The sequence below is a fragment of the Prionailurus viverrinus genome, chromosome A2, assembly GCF_022837055.1.
Source record: "Prionailurus viverrinus isolate Anna chromosome A2, UM_Priviv_1.0, whole genome shotgun sequence".
NCBI lineage: Eukaryota > Metazoa > Chordata > Mammalia > Carnivora > Felidae > Prionailurus > Prionailurus viverrinus.
In genome coordinates, this window is record NC_062562.1 from 61355322 (window position 1) to 61370198 (window position 14877).

General features: G+C 64.0%; 1 protein-coding gene across 1 annotated transcript; it reads right to left on the reverse strand.

Moving 5' to 3' along the window:
- Nucleotides 1-1486: 1486 nt before the first annotated feature.
- Nucleotides 1487-10796, reverse strand: NACAD (NAC alpha domain containing). Its single transcript, XM_047836440.1, has 8 exons — nucleotides 10648-10796; nucleotides 2919-8831; nucleotides 2663-2790; nucleotides 2513-2587; nucleotides 2111-2257; nucleotides 1889-2038; nucleotides 1665-1787; nucleotides 1487-1577 (listed from the first exon to the last, which is right to left on the reverse strand). Exons 1-8 carry the CDS (start codon nucleotides 10712-10714, stop codon nucleotides 1563-1565), a joined length of 6618 nt encoding a protein of 2205 aa, XP_047692396.1. The 5' UTR covers nucleotides 10715-10796; the 3' UTR covers nucleotides 1487-1562.
- Nucleotides 10797-14877: the final 4081 nt, after the last annotated feature.

The following is a 14877-nucleotide window of genomic DNA, read 5'->3' on the forward strand; positions in this document are numbered from 1 at the left end:
TCCCCCTTTCTCCACCCTGAGAGCCCAGGGTCCTGGTTTTCAGGGGGCCATCGGCACTGCGTCCTAGGTCTTTCTTGGCTGGGCCCCTCCTGTGCCCTTGGCACATGGGGAGGCAGCAGGGGTGACCCACCCTGGGGTCGGGGCCTGGAGATTGTAGTGCAGGAGGGTCAGGTGGAGAGCCCCTCCTCACCCAGGAGATGCCTCTGCCCGGGGAGACCCCTGGCAGCATGTGCAAGAAGCTCCAGGCTGAGCTGGGTGGGTGCTGGGTCCCCAAGGAGGGAGGAGAGGGCCCTCAGCTTCCAGGGAGGCAGGGGTCCCAGCAGCATGTTGGGATGCGAAGAGGGGTCTCATTCTTGGCTCTGGCCTGGGCTGTCTGGGAGCTGGTCGTGGGCCTGGGCAGGCAGAGCTAAGGGGACATCCAGTCGGGGCCAGCCTCTCCCCAGCCCACTATGGGTCTGAGTGGCCATAGCGGGGGTGGGGGAGGTGGCCACATGACAGGCCCTGGCCTAAGTGTCCTGTGTGGATGGGAGGAACGGCTCCCTCCCCTCTGCGGGCCCTGCTCCCGTGTGGCCCCACTCAGCGGGTCCCTGGACTTTGGAGAAAATGTGGAGAGGCTGCATGGCCATTCCGGGCGCAGTGAGGGGCCAAGGACTTTGGGGACCCACTGCCCCAGCAAATGCCTTTCCGCAGCTGATCATCCAGAGCCCCTGGGTCTGGGGGTTCCTTCCCGAAACTCCCATCCCCAGGCCCACGCCTTCGTGACTGCCCACATTCTCTGGGCAGGTGAGGCACCCTGGACATAGATGGGCCTCCCCCCTGGGAGACGGGGGAGGACTCCCACCCTCCAGAGACACATGGGGACAGAGCCCCACTTGGGGGTGGACACAGGACCCCCATTCTGTGGGACATGTGGGAACAGAGCCCTGACCTCTGGGGACACAGGGAGAAGACACCCACCCTCTAGGGACACAAGGAAGCCACCACCTCTGGGACATGAGCAGGTAGGACCATCACCCTTTAGGAACACAGGGGATAGACCTCCATCTCTGGGTCACTGGGGGAGGACCCCCTCCCTCCGGGACACAGAAACAAAGCCCCACCTTCTAGGGACACGGCACCCTCATTCTCTGGGGATAAGGGATAGACCCCGTCCTCTGGGATGTGTAGGCAAAGATCCCTGTCCTCTGGGGACATGAGGGGAAGACCCCCACCTTCTGGGGTATGTGGGAACAGAGCCCTGCCCTCTGGGGACAGAGGGAGAGGACACCCACCCTCCAGGGGCACGGGGAGGCCACCATTTCTGGGACATGAGCGGGTGGGCACACCAGCCTTTACGAACACAGGGGACAGACCTCTACCCTGTAGGACTTGGGAGGGGAGACCCTCCCCTCTCCTGGGGCTCTGCATGGGTCCAGGAAGTGTCTCCCCTTCACAAATGCCATGTGGCCGCAGCCTGCCCGGGACTTTGGAGCAAGAGCAGAGGCTCTGAGGAGACACCCATTTATTGAGCAGCACAGCTGGGGGTGGGGATGGATCCGTGGCGGGCGGGTGGCGGTCGGCGGCTACATGGTGAGCTCCTGTGGGAAATGCAGAAAGACAGGGCAGGCTGGGGAGGTGCCCGGCAGGGCCAGCGACAGGGGTCTGGGAAGGGGCCAGCCGCTCACCATGATGGCATTGACGATGTCACTCTGGTTGTCCCTCAGGGCCCGCACGGCCCTGGCCCTCGACACGTTGGCCTGCGCCATCACCAGCTCGATGTCCCGGAGCTCCAGCCCTGCCTCGTCCACCTGGGCGGGGTGGGGGGAGGTGAGCAGGCAGGTTCTAGGGCTGCCCCCTCCCCGGGAAGAGCCCCGAGAGCCCCTGGCCCCCCTGTGTCCCTGGGCCTCACCTCCTCCTCCTCTTCCTCCTCCTCCTCCTCCTCACACTCGGGCCTCACTAGCGGCCCCGGCGTGGACTCGGGAACCAGGGCGGAAGGCTCCGTGGGCACTTTGAACTTCTCGGCGGCGGCTCTGTGCACCTGCTGGGACAGGTCCTCGATCTGCAGTAGGGGGCACGGCTGTCAGCCAGGCCCCCGCCCCGAGTCCCCGCCCCCACCCCGGGCCGGCCAGACCTTGGCTTCCCCGAAGACAACGTAGGTGTCCGAGGCCGGGCTCTTGAAGACGTCAGGCTTGGCGATGACAAAGAGGATGTTCTTGGACTTCTGGATGGTGATCCTGGTGACCCCCTGGATTTGCCGCAGGCCCAGCTTGGACATCGCCTGCGGGCACAGTGGGCTCAGACCCAGGCATCAGCTGGGGGGGGTCCCAGGCTGGGGTCGGGGGGCGGCACGCCGACGGGGGAAGGGGGGCTCTGCTGCCGACTCTGGGGGACCCTCTGTGGGCTTTGGGCCCACCCTGACCCGGGCGTACATGGGGCCCCAGCTGCGCACCGGTGTCCGGGACTGCGTTTACTCGACGGCTCGTCGGCCATTGGCTCTGAGGGGTCCCCTTAAGTGGCCGGCTCCCCCACCCACCTTTCGGGCCTTCTTCTCACTGCGACTCTGCTTGGCTTTGGCGACGGTCTCCTCGCTGCCACCGCTGGCCGGGGCCTGGGGAGGACAGGGTCTGAGCCCCTGACTGGGGGGTGCCCTTCCAGGGGTGCGCCCTCCCCCCTGGCCGGGCACCTGAGCCGGGCACTGTGCGCCCTGCGCTCCCGACAGTTCCTGCTCCTCTGGTTCTGCCGACGACTCCCCATGGCTGTCGGAGTGCTGGGCTGATCCCTGGCCGGATCCCGGGGCCCTGGGTGGCGAGTCTGGGGAGGGGGTAGGTGTGAAGAAGGCCTCTGCCTTCTGACTTGGCCCCATGGCCCGCCCACCCACCCACTCTGGTGCCCCGCTCAGGACTGCGCTCCTGCCATGTCCTCCCCTGCCCCCCACTCACCTTCCTCCAGGCTGTCCTGGTCATCCTGCTGCTCGGCGGCTGGGAGCCCTCGAGGGCCAGGAGGCACTTGGCGGGGGGGCGAGAGCCTCCAGGCCTGGTCTTTGGCATGGGTGTCCCCCACAGGGGCCGTTTTGGGGCTGAGGAGGGGGGAGTGGGGCGGGAGGCCTACACGATGCCCGGCCCCTGGAGGCTTTGTGGTTCCTGAGAAGGCAGCTGCTGCCCGCTGGGCTCCTGCCCGTGGTGGCTGGAGGCCCAGAGAGCCCGAGGGTTCCTTGCCCTCCACTGAGTCTTCCCTGGGGCCCTGGCAAGGGCAGGGAGCAAGGAGTGCCTCTGTGGGGACACGGGGAGCAGAGGGCTCGGGGCCGAGGACCCTGTCCTGGGGCACGCTGGGCGGGCCTCTGGCAGGGCTCTCCAGGGACTGTGCTGGGGACGAGCTGGGGGCTCCTGGTGCCACCTGCGCCCACGTTCCACTTCCCGGTCCAGGCACGGGCTCCCGCTGCAGACAGGGTGCTGGTGCGTGTGGGGTAGGCTCTTTGGGGCAGCCCCTGCCTGGCCTGGGTGCGGACCTCAGTGGGGACTCAGCACGGGAGCCCGGCCCAGCCTCTGAGGTCACAGCAAGGGGAAACCCAAGCCCCTGGTTTGCTCTTTGGCCTACCTCAGGGTGAGCCGCAGGATGTGCCCTCCTAGCCCCCTGGGGTGCTGGCTCAAGGCCCCCAGCCCGGCAATTCTCACCCCCTAGGGCCTCCTTCGGGGCTGAGCAGGGCCCAGCTATGTGGCCAGTGCGCACACGGGCCCCGGGATGGGTTCTCTGCTCAGGTGCCAACAGGACCACCACTGCTTCCTCTCCAGCAGAGACAGGAGTGGGTGGGGCCATGGCCTCCCCGGCAGGCTCAGGGTGTTCTAGGGCCTCTCTGGCAGGTTCTGGAGGTTCTGGGGCTGCTACGATAGGCCGAGGGAGTTCCAGGACCTCCGTGGCAGGCTCAGAATGTTCCAGAGCCTCCGTGGCAGGCTCTGGGTGTTCCGGGGCCTCCGTGGCAGGCTCAGGGTGTTCCGGGGCCTCCGTGGCAGGCTCTTGGTGTTCCGGGGCCTCCGTGGCAGGCTCAGGGTGTTCCAGGGCCTCCGTGGCAGGCTCAGTGTGTTCCGGGGCCTCCGTGGCAGGCTCAGTGTGTTCCGGGGCCTCCTTGGCAGGCTCAGGGTGTTCCGGGGCCTCCGTGGCAGGCTCAGCGTGTTCCGGGGCCTCCGTGGCAGGCTCAGGGTGTTCCGGGGCCTCCGTGGCAGGCTCTGGGTGTTCCGGGGCCTCCTTGGCAGGCTCAGGGTGTTCTAGGGCCTCCGTGGCAGGCTCAGCGTGTTCCGGGGCCTCCGTGGCAGGCTCAGGGTGTTCCGGGGCCTCCGTGGCAGGCTCTGGGTGTTCCGGGGCCTCCTTGGCAGGCTCAGGGTGTTCTAGGGCCTCTGTGGCAGGCTCAGCATGTTCCAGGGCCTCCATGGCAGGCTCTGGGTGTTCCGGGGCCTCCTTGGCAGGCTCAGGGTGTTCCGGGGCCTCCGTGGCAGGCTCAGTGTGTTCCGGGGCCTCCGTGACAGGCTCTGGGTGTTCCGGGGCCTCCTTGGCAGGCTCAGGGTGTTCCGGGGCCTCCGTGGCAGGCTCAGGGTGTTCCGGGGCCTCCGTAGCAGGCTCTGGGTGTTTCGGGGCCTCCTTGGCAGGCTCAGGGTGTTCCGATGCCTCCGTGGCAGGCTCTGGGTGTTTCGGGGCCTCCTTGGCAGGCTCAGGGTGTTCTGGGGCCTCTGTGTCAGGCTCAGGGTGTTCCGGGGCCTCTGTGACAGGCTCTGGGTGTTCCGGGGCCTCCTTGGCAGGCTCAGTGTGTTCCGGGGCCTCCGTGGCAGGCTCAGGGTGTTCCGGGGCTTCCGTAGCAGGCTCTGGGTGTTTCGGGGCCTCCTTGGCAGGCTCGGGGTGTTCCGATGCCTCCGTGGCAGGCTCTGGGTGTTTCGGGGCCTCCTTGGTAGGCTCAGGGTGTTTCGGGGCCTCTGTGTCAGGCTCAGTGTGTTCCGGGGCCTCCGTGGCAGGCTCAGGCTGTTCCAGGGCCTCCATGCCAGGCTCAGGCTGTTCTGGGGCCTCCGTGCCAGACTCAGGCTGTTCCGGGGCCTCCGTGGCAAGCTCAGGCTGTTCCCGGGTCTCAGTTGCAGCCTCAGGGCATTCTGTGGTCTCTGTGGTAGGCTCAGAATGTTCCAGGGCCTCTGTGGTAGGCTCTGGGTATTCTGGGGCCTCCGTGGCAGGCCCAGGATGGTCCGGGGTCTCTGGGATGGACTCAGGGTGTTCTGGGGCCTCTGTGGTAGTCTTGGGGTGCTCCAGAGCCTCCATAGCAGGCTCTGAGTGTTCTGGGGCCTCCCTGGCAGGCTCTGGGTGTTCTGGGGCCTCCCTGGCAGGCTCTGGGTGTTCTGGGGCCTCCGTGGCAGGCTCTGGGTGTTCCGGGGCCTCCGTGGCAGGCTCTGGGTGTTCCGGGGCCTCCGTGGCACGCTCAGACTGTTCCTGGGTCTCAGTTGCAGCCTCAGGGCATTCTGTGGTCTCCGTGGCAGGCTCAGAATGTTCTAGGGCCTCTGTGGCAGGCCCAGGATGTTCCGGGGTCTCTGGGATGGACTCAGGGTGTTCTGGGGCCTCTGTGGTAGTCTTGGGGTGTTCCAGGGCCTCCATAGCAGGTTCAGGAAGTTCTAGAGCCTCTGTGGCAGGCTCAGAATGTTCCAGGGCCTCGGTGACAGGCTCAGAGTGTTCTGGGGTCTTGCTGACAGGCCCAGGATGTTCCAGGGCCTCTGTGACAGCCTCAGGGTATTCTGGGGCCTCCATGGCAGGCCCAGGGTGTTCCAGGATCTCTGTGACAGGCTCAGAATGTTCCAGGGGATCTGTGACAGGCTCAGAGTGGTCTGGGCTCTCGGTGACAGGCCCAGCATGTTCTGGGGCCTCTGTGACAGGCTCAGGGTGTTCTGGAGCCTCTGTGACAGGCTCAGAGTGTTCTGGGGCTTCTGTGGCAAGCTCAGAGCGTTCTGGGGCCTCTATGACAGGCTCAGAATGTTCCAGAGCCTCTGTGACAGGCTCAGAGTGTTCTGGGGTCTCGGTGATGGGCCCAGGATGTCCCGGAGCCTCTGTGACAGACTCAGGGTGTCCTGGGGTCTCAGTGACAGGCCCAGGATGTTCTGGGGCCTCTGTGACAGACTCAGGGTGTCCTGGGGTCTCCGTGACAGACCCAGGATGTTCTGGGGCTTCTGTGGCAGGCCCAGGATGTTCTGGGGACTCTTTGGCAGGCCCAGGATGTTCTGGGGTCTCCATGGTAGGCTCAGGGTGTTCTGGGGCCTCTGGGACAGACTCAGGGTGTCCTGGGGTCTCAGTGACAGACTCAGGGTGTTCTGGGGTCTCCATGGCAGATCCAGGATGTTCTGGGGCCTCTGGGACAGGCTCAGGGTGTTCTGGGGCCTCTGTGACAGGCTCAGGGTGTTCTGGGGTCTCAGTGACAGACTCAGGGTGTTCTGGGGTCTCCATGGCAGACCCAGGATGTTCCGGGGCCTCTGTGGCAGGCTCAGGCTGTTCTGGGGCCTCTGTGACAGCCTCAGGGTGTTCTGGGATCTCCGTGACAGAACCAGGCTGTTCTGGGGTCTCTGTGGCAGGCTCAGGGTGTTCTGGGGTCTCAGTAACAGACTCAGGGTGTTCTGAGGTCTCCGTGGCAGACCCAGGATGTTCTGGGGCCTCTGTGGCAGGCTCAGAGTGTCCTGGGGCCTCTGTGACAGACTCAGGGTGTTCTGAGGTCTCAGTGACAGACTCAGGGTGTTCTGGGGTCTCCATGACAAACCCAGGATGTTCTGGGGCTTCTGTGGCAAGCCCAGGATGTTCTGGGGTCTCCATGGCAGGCTCAGGGTGTTCTGGGGCCTCTGGGACAGACTCAGGGTGTCCCGGGGTCTCAGTGACAGGCTCAGGGTGTTCTGGGGCCTCTCGGACAGGCTCAGGGTGTTCTGGGGCCTCTGTGGTAGTCTTGGGGTGCTCCAGGGCTTCCGTGGCAACCTTGGGGCATTCTGGGGTCTTCGTGGCAGGCTGTGGGGGTTGTGTAGCCTCCGTGGCAGACTTGGGGGTGCCTGCAGTTCCCCTTGAGGCCCAGAGTGTACCAGTGTCTGCAGCTGGCTCCACGCCTTCCAGCTGGGCTTGGTTCCAGGCCGAAGGCTCCGGGTCTCCAGCGTGTCTTGTGTCCCTCTCCTCAGGTGCCGGCCTCGGTTCCAAGGTTGTTTGTCCTTCCTGCTGGGCTGCGGTGACCACAGGCTTGATCCTTGGGGTGTGTACGTGCAGCTTCTGAAGCCTGGCCGCAGCGGCAGGCCCCCGGCCCAAGGGGAAGCCTGTGTCCTGTGGGGGCCGGGCTGGGGCCACAGAGTCAGGGTCCTGGCCTGCTTCTTGCTTCAGGGTCTGCGGAGAGTCTGGGCTTGGTGTGAGGTCCCCCTCTTCCAGGGCAGTGCAAGGGGCCAGGCCTACGGCAGCGCCGTCCTCCAACTGCAGGGGCTGAAGTGTGTCTGTGGCAACAGGCGCTGGGCCCAGGACGGAGCCCGCCTCCTCCCCCCAGGCCTGCAAGGTCACCCAGGGGCGGCCTGGGGCTTCCTGCAGGGCAGGAGCAGGGACCGCCCCTGTCTCCTGGGCACCCGGTTCGTGGCCCTCCATGGCCCGGCCGGCCTCTCCCTCAGAGATCCCAGGAGCGGGCGGCCCCCCAGGGCCATCCTGGAGCAGGGCGGTGGGCTGCGCATGGGGCTCCCCGCTGTACAGCCTCTCGTCGTCTGCCCCCGCGTAGGAGGCAGAGTCGGGGTCAGACGAGGCCGCTGAGGTGTCGTCCCGGAAGGCGAAGGCCTCGTCCATGCCCTCGGTGATGGAGAGGTCGGACAGTGACTGCAGGGAGGAGGCGAACGTGCTGTCGTCCTCGCCCTCCCCGGCTGGGTCCCCTGCAGAGTCCCGGCCGTCCTCCTCCTCTTCCTCCTCCTCTTCCTCCTCCTCTTCCTCCTCCTCAGGGGCCCTCGGCGTCACCTCCACAGCCTCCACCTGGAAGAGGAGGCTGCCCCGGAAAGGCAGGAGGGAGGCGGGGATCATTGGGTCGTTGGCCAGGAAGTCCAGCTCGAAGAAGTGGCCATCCTGGCCCCAGGAAGAGCTGCTGTCTGCCGAGATGCTGGACTCCGGGGATGGGGGCCCTGGGGGCCCGGCAGGGGACGGCTCCTGCTCGTCCGCCACAGACCCCGGCGGGGAGAAGCCCCAGCCTGAGGGGACGTCCAGCCCTTCGGCCGGGACCAGCAGGCTCAGGGAACAGGACGGGGACGAGGCCCAGCTGTCGCCGTCCGCTGTGATGTAAGAGCCCGAGGGCGAGGCTGGCGGCGAGTCCCCCAGCTCAGCCTGGGTGTCCCGGGCGTCCCTGCGGGGCCCCGCGCCGAGGAGCAGGGCACAGGTGGTCTCGGTGGGGGTGGAGGGAGGCGTGAAGTAGGAGTCGGGGTCTGGGGCAGGGCAAGGCACAGGAGGGTCACCCTGAGAACACAACTCGGAGGGTGGGTTCAGGCTGGGATGCCCACCTTCCCGGTCCCTGAGCTCTGGCAGGGCTGCCCTGGGTGGCGGGGGCACCCGGCGGGTCTCCTCGCCCATCACGATCCGGGGCTCCAGGGTGGCTGGAGGGGGACCCCCGGCAGGCCGGGCTTCGGGTGGCCCAGGGCTGGGGCTGCCTTCTGCGGGGACCGCCCAGGCCGAGGGGGTGCCGCGCGGCCCCGCATCCCAGCTGGCTCCCTCCGGCGGGGGCCGGGCACCTGGCTTGCTGGGTAGGAACTCGAGGGCCAGGCCGCCAGGACCCGGGCTCAGGGCACAGTGCTCCAGCCGGTCCCCTCTAGGGGTGGAGGCCGAGGCCACATCACAGGATGACTCTGTGGGAAGAGAAGGGCGTGAGGAGGGTACAGGGTGTGGAGTGCAGGGCAGGCGGGAGAGTGACCTGGGGCCGCACCATCTGGCATGGGGTGTGGGGCACAGCGCAGCAGCGACGGGGGGATGGGGAGTGGCAGGAGGTCAGCCGAACACACTAATGGGCTTCTCTCTGAGGCTCCGCAGGGGTGAGGCTGGTACCCGTCTCCTTGGGTGCTGGCTGGCTGGCCCCCTGCCCTCAGTCTGTGACCTCTCGTGACCTCTAGGGAGAGGCCTCCGCATTCAACTGCCCTGGGACAATGAAGGCCTCACAGCTCCTGTGACGCGGGGGCCCGGGCCCTCTTCCTCATCCCTCTCCTCGCTGCCCCGTGGGCACCTGAGGCCAGCCTGCCTGCTTGTAGCCGGCCCCGCCCCGTACCTGCTCCCAGAGCTGACGGGACAGGCCCTGGGCTGGAGCACACAGTGGAGGCAGCGCCGCAGTGGGGACGGGCCCTGGGGGGTCACGGGGGGCTGGAAGGGCTCCCCCCCCGCCCAGGAACACACGAGTGGGTCCCCTGGTGGTGTTAGGGAGGCTGCCTCTGGGGGTCCTGCTCTATGACGCTCACCTGTGATCACCCCCCAAGTACCTCTGTGCCCTGGCTTTCTGTCTGCAAAGTAGAGTAACTGCCAGGACTAGAGAGGAAACTTTCACGAAGGGGCAGCCCCCTCCCGGGCCTACCCGTGGGCCTGCAGCCGTGGCTGAGCCTGGGGCCCTTGGGCCACACCACTGGGATTCTCAGGTGGGGGGGGACCCTGAGAAGCGGGTCCATGAGCTGGCTGCAGTGTGACAGACACCCAGGGCCTGGAGGTGGGTGTGGTGGGTGGGGTCGGGTGGAGTCGGGGCTCTTGGCACCGAGCCAGTGTGGTGCCCTTACCAACCTGCACTGGGGCAGGGAGAGGGCAGAGCTGGGCCAAGGGGGGAGGGGAAGGGAAGCCAAAGGTCAAAGGTTTTTGTAACCATCAAGGTCATCAAGCGGCCTGAGCAGAGCCAGCCTGAGACCCTGGGTCTGGGGAGTCCTAGCCTCCATCCACTTTACGGGACCCCAGAAGGAGACCGGGCCCCTGGGCCCAGGACTGGTCACATTGCTGGGTGACTTCTATCCACAGCAAGGTGCCCATGGCCCTCCAGGACCCACACATGGCTGACCTCCGGCTGGTCACCCTGGCTGGTCCTCCCAGACCCAGGCAGACCCCCTCAGCCTCCACCAGCAGTGCTGGCCCGGCCTCTCCGAGGATGTGGGCCTGCGCCCTGGCCCTAGTTCCCCAGACTCTGCTCCCCCAGGGCACCCCGGCTCACAGCGGCCCCTCTGCCTTCCCCAGGCTCCAGCTCCAGTCCTGCTCCGCAGACCCAGGCCCAACCAGTCACCGGCGCTGGGGCGGCCTTCAGGCATCTGAGGGTTCAGCTGAGACCTGAGCCGCCCAGGACTGCCTGACCCTGGGGTCCTCGAAGACAATGGGGCGGCGGCCCAGAGGGCGGGCGGTGGGCCCGCGAGCCCCAGAGCTGGGGGATGATCCCCACGAGGCCCCTCGAGTCTCTTCTGGCTCCTGGAGGACACCGGGGTCCCCCCCCCCCCCGCCCTTCCCCGCAGTCCTGAGTTGGGACTTGCGGGGCATTGGGTGGCGGCGGGGGGGGGGGGGGTGTCAGGATTCAGGTGCTCGAAAGGGCAGGACGCCAAAAGGACCCGGGAGGGGACGGGGAGGGGGCTGGCTAGAGAAGGGCGGAGAGGGACAGGCAGGGAGAGGCGGAGGGCGGCCGAGACGCACGCAGGAGCGAGACCTCACCTGTGCGGGGCCCGGGCCCGCCCGCCTCCGGCAGCAGCAACTCGGCGCGGGCAGCTTCCCCGGGCATGGCCTGACCGCGCGCCCTTCCCTCCGTGCCCGGTCTGTCCGTGTGTCCGTCAGGCCGAGCCTGCGCGGCCACCGCCCCTCGGCCGGGGGGTGGGGGTCAGCGGATGATGTCAGAGGCGCCCCGCCCGCTGGCGCCCCGAGTGAGCGTGCGCGTGCGCTCCGAGCACTGCGGAGGGCCGTGCTGGGGGGAGGCGCCGGGTGGGGGTGCAGCCTCCCTCCCTTCCCCGACCCAGGCTGCGCCCTCCTTCCGCGCCGCGCGGCCCCGCCTTTCCCGCAGCATCTCCGTCTTTAACGGGAGGAGCCCGACCCCATGGAGCATCACCCCTAAGCCGGGAACTGGCAGGGGCGGGGGCGGGGGCGGGACGGTAGCCAGAACTCGGGCTGCGGGGGGCCTGGGCGCTCTGGGGGAGGCGGCGGCGCAGTCCTGGTGCCCGGCCTCCTGCGCCCCCCACCCCTTGCCTCCATCCCGGAGGTGAGCTGGAACCGCAGCTCCACGCTGATTGGCTGGTCCTCGCCGTCGGTCTCCGTGGCAACCGCCTCTCGGCTCCATGGAAACCGGAGGGCAGGGAAACCGGTGGGAGCGCCGCGGGGCGGGCGGCCCCGGGGGAGGGGGAGCCGCGGCCAACCCCAGTTCCCGCCCCGGTCTCCGTGCCCCCCGCCGCTGGGCTCTCGGGCGGAGGAAGAGGAGACACGCCTTCCTCGCCCCGGAGGCCGCCCGGGCCACACCCCAGGGGCGACAGCGCTCTCGAGCCTCCCTGATCTGTGCCCTCACTCCCACCCAGGCCCTCCCGCGCTCGCACCCGCCCAGTGCCAGGCTCCGGCCCGGGGACACAGATGACCATTGTCACCACCCCTGAGCTGGGTGCAGGCAGGGAATCAGAGCAGCAGTTGTCGCGGGTGGGGGTGGGGGGAGTGTCCCCCACCTTGTCTGCTGCTGGCGCGACCCCAGACGCAGCGTGGGGCTGGCTCTCTGCGTCCTGCACCCTGTCACCTGCTGGCAATGCCGGCGACCCGTCCCCTCGTCCCCCTCCCTCTCCCCCCCCCATGGGCTCCCCTTCTCTTCCTCTCCTCCCCCACACCCTTCATCCACACCTCCCAGGCTTTCCTAAGTTGCCTCCTTCTAGGGCCCTTCACCCTTTGCCTTGGCAGACCCCCTCCTAGCTCCCACTGCCCTGCAGACCCCCTACCATCTGGACAACACAGATTTTCCAGAAACCCAAAGTCCTTCAGCAGTCCCGAGGGGCTTCCAGTCTGGACATAGGCTGGTCTCTCCGTTCCTCCTGACTAATCTAACAAGAAATGCAGGAAATAAGAGACAACCAAAACAGGGGCGCCTGGGCAGCACGGTCACTTAAGTGACCAACTCTTGATCTCCACTCAGGTCATGATCTCAAGCCCCACGTCGGGCTCTGCACTGATAGTGCAGAGCCTGCTTGAGATTCTCTTTCTCTCTCAAAATAAAAAACATTAAAAAAAGAGGGAGGGGTCACCTGGGTGGCTCAGTCGGTTGAGTGTCCAGCTTTGGCTCAGGTCATGATCTCACGGTCCATGAGTTCTAGCCCTGTGTCAGGCTCTGTGCTGACAGCTCGGAGCCTGGAACCTGCTTCGGATTCTGTGTCTCCCTCTCTCTCTGCCCCTCCCCTGCCCGTGCCCTGTCTCTCTCTCAAAAATAAATAAGAAAAAAATAAAATAAAAATTAAGGAAAAAGAGTATTCAAAGAAATGATAGCTGAAGCTTGTAGGCAAAGAATAGAAACATATCTTCAAGCAGCTGAGCAAATCTCAAACCCTAAGGCAACCCACATCGGGACGCCTGACCTGTGATGTCTAGCGCTGAAGACAAAATCAGGGAAGTGGCTGAGAGACCCAAGGGAGCACCGAAGAGACCCCCCCCCCCCGTGCACTTCTCCCCTCAAGCCAGCCCCTGTCATGCAGCATTTCTGCCTTTCCCAGGCCCCACCCCTCCTCCCTCCAGGTGCTCACTTGTCCTGTCCTTCCTTTGTCAACAGGCATGCTTTTCCAGGCAGGTGGGGTGTGTACCTGTGGCCAAAGCGCCTTCCTTCTCCAGTGACACTTTCTTTCAACGCTTGAGAACCCTCCTGCCTCCGGGGTGGCCCAGTCGGTTAGGCGTCCGTCCAAGACTTCGTTTTGACCCGGTTTCGGCTCAGGTCATGATCTCACCGCGTTAGTGAGACTGAGCCCTGAGTGGGGCTCTGTACCGAGTACTGAGTGTGGAGCCTGCTTGGGATTCTCTTCTCTCCCTCTCACTCTGCCCTTCCCCTCCTTGTGCTCTTTCTCAAATAAATAAATAAATAAATAAATAAAAATAAATTCACAAATCAGGAGGCAAAGATTTGCAGAGTGGATAGAAAAGCAAGACTGGGGGTGCCTGGGGCTCAGCTGGTTAAGCGGCCAGCTCTCGATTTCGGCTCGGGTCATGATCTCAGGGTTGGTGAGACTGAGCCCTATGTGGGCTCTGTGCTGACAGCGTGGAGCCTGCTGGGGACTGTGTCTACCTCTCTCTGCCCCTCCCCCACTTGTGTGTGCGTTTGTGCGCACGCGCTCTCTCTCTCTCTCAAGTTAAATAATCATTAAAAAAAGCCAGACAACTACATGCTGTTTATAATAAACTCACTTCAAGTCCAGTGACAGCTGTGCTGGAAGAAAATAACAGAAAATGACATGAATAGTAACTAAACACACACAGCACACAACCACAAGCAGGGTGGCTAGGTCAATATGTGAGAAAGTGCACTTTGGGGTAAAGGGGTAGGCGGCGACAGACTGACCCACGTTATGGGTAATGGAGCCACACGCGCCGGCTCTCGGAACCTCGGAACACATGAGGCCGAGGCTGACCGAGCTGAGAGGAGGGGGTGGGTCTGCAGGAACGGTGGAGGACTGGACTTGACCGTCAGGACCTCTAGACAGAAAAGCAGCCGGATGTAAGGGAGTCACGTCACCCGCCCGCAGCGGTCTGCAGGGTGGTACCCCCAGCAGCGCAGAGTGACCCTGTGTTCAACATGGGAAACGTTCCCCAAGAGAGATCAAACCCCAGACCGTAAGGCAAACGTCAACATGTCTAAAATACCTGAAATCACAGGGTTTGTACTCAGACTGCAATGGACTCCCACAAAGTCAATCAGCAAGAGGAAAATCTCCAAACACTGGGAAGAAAACCACACTCATAAATGATCCTGCTCAAACTGCAAGTGCTCCAGGGCATTTTTAAAAACACAGAACTGGTTAAGCATCTGACTTCGGCTCAGGTCATAATCTCATGGTTCATGGGATCGAGCCCAGAGTCAGGCTCTATGCTAACAGCTCAGAGCCTGGAGTCTGCTTCAGATTCTGCGTGCATGTGTCTGTCTCAAAAATAAATAAACGTCAAAAAAATTAAAAAAACACAGAACTCAACAGGATAAAAATAAAAATACGGAACATCAAAGTGTGTGGTCTGCGAGTGCCAAGAGTCATCAAGGCCTCAAAGTCATCGTAGGTCCTACCTTGTGAAACTTGGGAAGAAAGAGCAAAATAAAACCAAAACAAGCAGAAAGAAGGAAATAATAAAGTCAGGAGCAGAAATCAGTGAAATGGAAAACAGGAAAAGAGAGGGCATCAATGACACCAAGAAAAGGTTCTTTGAAGAATTGGTTAGATAAACCTCTAGCGAGGCTGCCAACATTAAAAGAGCAGACACAGATGACCAGGGCCAGGAGCACACCGGGGGCTGGATGGTTAGTTCCATGTCAGCCCGAGGGGGCCGCAGGAAGCCCGGGTGGCAGGTGAGATACTCTTCTGGGAGCGCCAGAGTGACGCATGAAATCCCGGAGGCATGAGAAACATTAAAATCCACCAAATTCGAGCAAGCAAGATGAAATGGATAATCTGAACAGTCCTGTAACCATGAAAGAAATTACTTTTTAATTTAAAAGTTCACCCAAAGAAACTTTCAGGCTGAGATGATTTCAGGGGAATTCTACCAAGTCTTAAAAAAATTTTTTTAATGTTTATTTTTCAGAGAGAGAGGGGGGCAGAATGTGAGCAGGGGAGGGGCAGAAAGAGAGGGAGACACAGAATCTGAAGCAGGCTCCAGGATCTGAGCTGTCAGCATAGAGACCAACATGGGACTTGAACTCACAGACCGTGAGATCGTGACCTGAGA

Coding starts and splice junctions, on each gene's coding strand:
- NACAD (XM_047836440.1), bottom strand. CDS start 10,714: ATGCCCGGGGAAGCTGCCCGCGCCGAGTTGCTGCTGCCGGAGGCGGGC. Junction 2,588..2,662: donor GCGCACAGTGCCCGGCTCAG/GTGCCCGGCCAG, acceptor TGTCCTCCCCAG/GCCCCGGCCAGCGGTGGCAG. Junction 2,039..2,110: donor TTGTCTTCGGGGAAGCCAAG/GTCTGGCCGGCC, acceptor CCCCTACTGCAG/ATCGAGGACCTGTCCCAGCA.